Source organism: Trachemys scripta, chromosome 11, assembly GCF_013100865.1.
Source record: "Trachemys scripta elegans isolate TJP31775 chromosome 11, CAS_Tse_1.0, whole genome shotgun sequence".
Classification (NCBI taxonomy): domain Eukaryota; kingdom Metazoa; phylum Chordata; order Testudines; family Emydidae; genus Trachemys; species Trachemys scripta.
The window spans coordinates 72296686-72302975 of record NC_048308.1 but is presented as its reverse complement, the minus strand read 5'-3'; the positions used below and the strand labels follow the sequence as shown (position 1 = coordinate 72302975).

The following is a 6290-nucleotide window of genomic DNA, read 5'->3' as shown; positions in this document are numbered from 1 at the left end:
GGGGGGGGGGGGGGGGGCGGGCCGGGGGGGAGTTGTTACGGCAAGGAGAAACCCCTTCCGGCCCTGCAGTAAGTATCTGTGCCATGCTTTTGCCTTCCTTTTCTCATGTGTGGGGGCAAGAGTTTTTGCCCATCTTCATCAAACTTATTAGCAGCTGCAGATGAAAGATGATGCCAAAGTAGAAAGTATTTTTGGTCTTTAGAATCCCAGTTGATCTTTAGTACTACAGGAGATGCTTGTTTGCAGCAAACCTTGTAAGAGCAACCCCTGCTTATGAGTAAGGCTGCGGGTTTGTCATGGAAGTCACGGATTATGTGGCTTCTGCAGTGGCCCTAGGGTGACCAGACAGCAAGTGTGAAAAATCGGGACGGGGGGTGGGGGGGTAATAGGATCCTATATAAGAAAAAGACCCAAAAATCAGGACTGTCCCTATAAAATCGGGACATCTGGTCACCCTAAGTGGCCCGTGCAGCTGGCCCAGGGGCTGCCTGATGGGCTTGGGCAGCCCTGGGCCAGCCACACCGGCTGCTGCTGGGGCAATCTCGGGCCCCCTTGCCCCTCCCTATCCCCTTCCCAGCATCAGCAGAAGTTTGGGTGCGTGCGTGTGGGATGGGGTTCGGCATGTGGAGCTAGGAGCTGAGGGAGGGATATGTCACCGTTTCTGGGGAGCTGCGAGGAGCTGGATAGGGAGCCTGCCAGCCCCACCATCCCCAGCACCAGTGGGGGTCTCAGGCCATGTGCTGCACCCCACCCAGCATCCACGGTGCCCCCTCGGCTACCCTCCCCTGCTCCAAGCACCCCGGCGCCCCCTGAGCCGCCTCCCCACCCGATTTGGTCAGGGATGTATAGTAGAAGTCACGGACAGATTACTGGCCGTGAATTTTTGTTTACTGCCTGTGACCTGTCCGTGACTTTTACTAAAAATACGTGTGACTAAAACGTAGCCTTACTTATGAGCAACTTTCTCCTGGGAACATTTCCCTACTGTGAATTGTCTGCACTCTCGGCAACAGCTGCTTAGGAGCAACATAGCAAAAGGCACCGACATGTTGCTACTAATGAACGTCTACTATATTATTTTCTGACAAATTTAATAAAAGAGGTAAGCACTCCTACAAACTGGAAGATGTTCACAGAGCTTATGCTTTTTTACCTTCCTTGAAAGAAAAATGGATTACTTACTAGAAAATTTGAAATTCTCTGAACTGATAGTCTGTGCATGTCTATAAAGAAATCAACCACCACCAAGTTAGGCATTAACAGAATAAATCAAGACTGTAGTTAAAGCATAGAGCCTTGTGGGTGCATGAACCTTAATTACCTATTTAAAAACAAGAAGGGGGATGCACGAATCTTCAGTACTGCTCAGATGTAATAATTGACAAGATTTTAAATGGCTTATTGAAACGCATTACAGAAGTGATCATTGCAATACGGAAGATCTTTAAAACTGCCCCCAAAATAATTCAGCATGAAATAGTATCTCTCCAAATGATTGCAGGAAGCTCATAAAAGGTTTTTTCAAAAGCTTTCAAGTATTTTTTAGTAATTTACTGCGTTTCCTTTGCTTTGAAGGTAATTAGAGTGACTGGTTTTATGAATGGGCTTTACACAGATTTTGAGATGAAATCTGATAATGTTAAGGTGGGTATGAAATTTCCTTATTTTGTGTAGGAATTCTTTATAACTTGTCACCAGGTACTGTGACTTATTCATGTGTCACTGAATTCTATTTACTATGACAAACCTACACTCTTCTAAAGTTATGTTGTCAAGGACTGCTTTTTTTAAAGTATTGTGGTGATGTTTGTATTGTGGGTAGTGCCCAGTCACTGATCAAAACTTCACTGTGCCAGGCACTGTACAGATACAAAACAAAATTGTTTGAAAGATACTTATCTGTTTTTTTTAATTAATCTGTTTAATATGTAGCTCAAGAAAATAGAACTCAGTGTCCGCACATCTTGTAACGTACATGAGATGAACAATGATTTGCAGTGTTGCTGTTGCTGTGTTGGTCCCAGGATAAGAGAGACAAGTAATATCTTTTATTGGACCAGCTTCTGTTGGTGGAAGGCACAAGCTTTTGAGCTTCCTCAGGTCAAGGAGAAGGTAACTAGAGTGTCCAGGCTAAACTGCCCTCTTAATTTTAAGCAATCTCCTACAATACGTGTGAACCTTTTATGCTTAACAATCTGCCCCACTTTGTTAGCCGTGATACTCTGTTTACCTTCTCCAGACCTGAGGAAGAGCTCTGTGAAGCTCAAAAGCTTCTTCCTTCCAACAAGTGAAGTTGGTCTTATAAAATTTATTACTTCACCTACCTGGTCTCTCTCATAAATAGTGATTGCAATGTAAAAAAATTGGAAGTCATATTTTAATTTTAATTTTGGATTACAACAGCTACCCATTATCAAATGCTTATTTCTAAAACAAAAATGCTTTGTAATAATAATGGATAATTTCATGTAGGAAAGTTTCTGTAAATATGCTATAAATCAGAGGTGAAATAGACTTTTAATAATGTATAGCATTAATTCCCCCCCCGCCTCCCCCAGGATAAAGATGCCAAAATCAGCTTTCTCCAGAAGGCTATTGATGTTGTCATAATGGTAACAGGGGAGCCATTGTCAGTAAAGCCGGCACGTATTGTAGCTGGACATGAACCTGAAAGAACGAATGAGTTTCTCCAAGCAATTGGAAAATGCTGTCTCAATAAGGTATGATCATACTGTCAGTGATTTACATGAATGGTTCCCAACCTTTTCAGTCCTGTGGGTGTCTCTTGTTAAACATAACCAATATGTGATTCATAGACTTCACGACCAGAAAGGACCGTCATGGTCATCTAGTCCAGGGGTGGTCAAACTGTGACTCATGAGCCACATCCAGCTCTTTTACAGTTAAAGTGAGGCTCCCGGAGCCCCTCACAACCCCCCATTCTTCGCCTACCAGACTGTGTGTGTGTGTGGGGGGGGGGCTCAGGGCTTCTGCCCTGTGGCGGGGTGGTGGGGCTAGGGCTTCTGCCAGAGATGACTGATGCCTGCTGAGAGTGGGGGCACACAATTTAAAGATTTCCCCCCCCCCCCCCCCAACAGCTTGAGTCATACCCCCCCAGGCACACCCCCTCTCTTCCCCTCCTTGAAGTGGCTCTCCCTGCAGCTCTCAGCTGTTGGCCGCTGCCTCTACCCAAGGCGCAGCTCCCAGTTTGCCGCTGGCTCCAGTAGTTACCATGTAGGGCGGGGCCGGCGGCACCATGTGGCTGAGTGGGGCTGGCGGCACCATGTGGCTGAGCGGGGCCAGCAACCAGTGGGGTGGGGTGGGGAGGTCTCAGGGCTTCAGCCCTGTGGGAGGCGCCTGCCAGGGCTTCAGCCCCATAGGGTGTATGTGCCATGGCTCAGGGCTTCAGCAGGAGTGGGATAGGGCTGAGGCCCTGAGACCCCCTTCTCTGCAGGGCGGAAGCCCCAAGCCCCAGCAGGTGCCTCCCATGGGGCTGAAGCCCTGAGCCCCAGCAGGCACTCCCCAGCTCTCGAACTTCTGAAGATTGTCGTATGTGGGTTGGAAGTTCAGGAAGTTTGGCCACCCCTGATCTAGTCTGACCTCCTGCACAGCACAGGCCAGGGAATCTTACCCACTCACTTCTGTAAAAGACCGTTAACCTCTGGCTGTGTTACTGATATCCTCAAATCATTGTTTAAAGACTTAAAAATACAGAGAATCCACCATTTACCCTAGTTCAAACCAGCCAGTGACCCATGCTGCAGAGGAAGGCGAAAAAACCCGGGTCTCTGCCAATCTGCCCTGGGAGAAAATTCATTCCCAACCCCAAATATGGCGATCAGTTAGAGACCCTGAGCATGTTGGTGAGACCCACCAACCAGACTCCTGGAAAGAATTATCTGTAGTAATTCAGATCCCTCTCTATCTAGTGTTCCATCTATGGCTGTAGGAGATAAATGCTAATAGCAGTCGTGGATGGGCCACATGCCATTGTAGGCAATCTCATCATACCGTCCCCCTCCATAAACTTATCAAGCTCTGTCTTGAAACAAATTGGTTTTTGCCCCCCACTATTTCCCTTGGAAGGCTGTTCCAGAACTTCACTCCTCTGATGGTTAGAAACCTTCGTATAATTTCAAGCCTAAACTTGTTGGCGGCCAGTTTATATCTATTTGTTCTTATCTCAGCATTGTCCTTTGACTTAAATAACTCCTCTCCCTCCCTGGTTTTTATGTCTCTGATGTGTTTATAGAGAGCAATCATATCTCCCCTTAGCCTTTGTTTGGTTAGGGTAAACAAATCCAAGGTCCTTAAGTCTCCTCTCGTAAGGTAGGTTTTCCATTCCTCGGATCATCCTAGTAGACCTTCTCTGCACCTGTTCCAGTTTGAATTCATCTTTCTTAAACATGGGAGACCAGAATTGCACACAGTATTCCAAAAGAGGTCTCACCAATGCCTTGTGTAATGGCAATAACACTTCTCTATCTCTACTGGAAATACCCCACCAAGTGCATTAGCCTTTTTCACAGCTGCATCATATTGGCAGCTCATAGTTATCCTGTAATAGACCAAGGTGTATTAGTCATTCTCCTCTTCTGTTGCTTCCAACTGATAAATCCTTAGCTTATAGCAAAAGTTCTTGTTATTAGTACCTAAGTGTATGACCTTTCACTTTGTACTATTAAATTTCATCCCATTTCTATTAATCCAGTTTTCACGGTCCTCCAGATCTTCTTCTTGTCTGATATTCCAGTCCTCCTCTCTATTGCCAATACCTCCCAACTTTGTGTCATCTGCAGATTTTATTAGCACACTCCTACTTGTGCCAAGGTCATTAATAAAAATGTTAAATAAGATTGGTCCCAAGACCGATCCCTGAGGAACTCTACTAGTAACCTCCCTCCAGTCTGACCATTCATCTTTCAGGATGACTGGTTGTAGTCTCCTTTTAACCAGTTCGTTTCCTGTATTAATCCCTAATTTAACTAATTTCTCACGTGGAACTGTATCAATGCCTTACTGAATTCAGGTAGATTAGATCTACTCCATTTCCTTTGTCTAGAGAATCGCTTATCTTCTCAAAGAAAGAGATCAGGTTAGTCTGGCATGGTCAACCTTTTGTAAAACCATGTTGTATTTTATCCCAATTACCACTTACCTGTATGCCCTTAACTACTTTCTCTTTCAAAATTTGTTCTAAGATTTTGCATACAATTGAGGTCAAACTAATGGTTTGTAGTTTCCTGCATTGCCTTTTTCCCCTTTCTTAAATATAGGTACTATACTAGAAATTGTTCAGTCATAGCATCTGACCCCCGACTTTATGGATTCATTAAAAATCCTTGCTATTGGGCTTGAAATTTCATGTGCCAGTTCCTTTAATAATCTTGGATGGAGATTATCCAGGCCCCCTGGATTTGGTCCCGTTAAGATGTTTGAATTTGACTTCTACCTCGGATATGGTGATTTCTACTTCCATATCCTTGTTTCCATTAATGATCCTGCCACTGTCCCCAAGCTCCTCATTGCTCTTACCAAAAACTGAGGCAACGTATTCATTTAGGTGTTGGGCCATTCCTAGATTAGCTGTCATCTCCACCCCATCCTCACTGGTTAGCAGTCGCACTTCTTCTTTCCTTGTTTTCTTTTTCTTTATATAGCTAAAACCTTTTACTATTGGGTTTTAATTTCCCTTGCCAGTTCCAACTCTGCTTGGCTTTTGGCAATTTTTACTTTTCCCCCTACACTTTCTGACTTCCAAGAGATATTTTTCCTTGCTGATCCATCCCTTCTATTCCTTATAGGCAGGTGGTCTGCTTTCTCTTAATTACCGGTTTGAGATGCTTGGCCCTCAGTTTGGTCTGCAACTAGGGCTGTCAAGTGATTAAAAAAATTAATCGCAATTAATTGTGTGATTAAACAATAGAATACCATTTATTTTAAATATTTTTGGATGCTTACTACATTTTCAAATATATTAATTTCAATTACAACATGGAATACAACGTGTACAGTGCTCACTTTATATTTATATTTTATTACAAATATTTGCACTGGAAAAAGTAAAAAAAAAAATTGTATTTTGCAATTCACCTCATACAAGTACTGTAGTACAATCTCTTTACCATGAAAGTTGAATTTACAAATGTAGAATTATATACAAAAAAAACTTTTATTTTTGAATGCTATGTAGAACTTTAGAGCCTACAAGTCCACTCAGTCCTACTTCTTGGTCAGCCAATCGCTCAGAAAAACAAGGTTGGTTACAATTTGCAGGAGGTAATGCTGCT

At 43.8% G+C, this 6290-nt stretch overlaps 1 protein-coding gene across 6 annotated transcripts in view; it reads left to right on the top strand.

Moving 5' to 3' along the window:
- Positions 1-6290, top strand: part of TRAF3IP1 (TRAF3 interacting protein 1) — a 115579-nt gene that overhangs the window by 974 nt on the left and 108315 nt on the right. For 5 of the 6 annotated variants that reach the window (XM_034785351.1, XM_034785350.1, XM_034785346.1 and 2 more), the window contains exons 2-3: positions 1576-1644; positions 2559-2720. In XM_034785351.1, the coding sequence (XP_034641242.1) occupies positions 1576-1644; positions 2559-2720 (231 nt within the window). Of the gene's footprint in view, positions 1-910; positions 1103-1575; positions 1645-2558; positions 2721-6290 lie in introns of those variants that run through there. The other variant, XM_034785349.1, reaches the window with a different exon arrangement.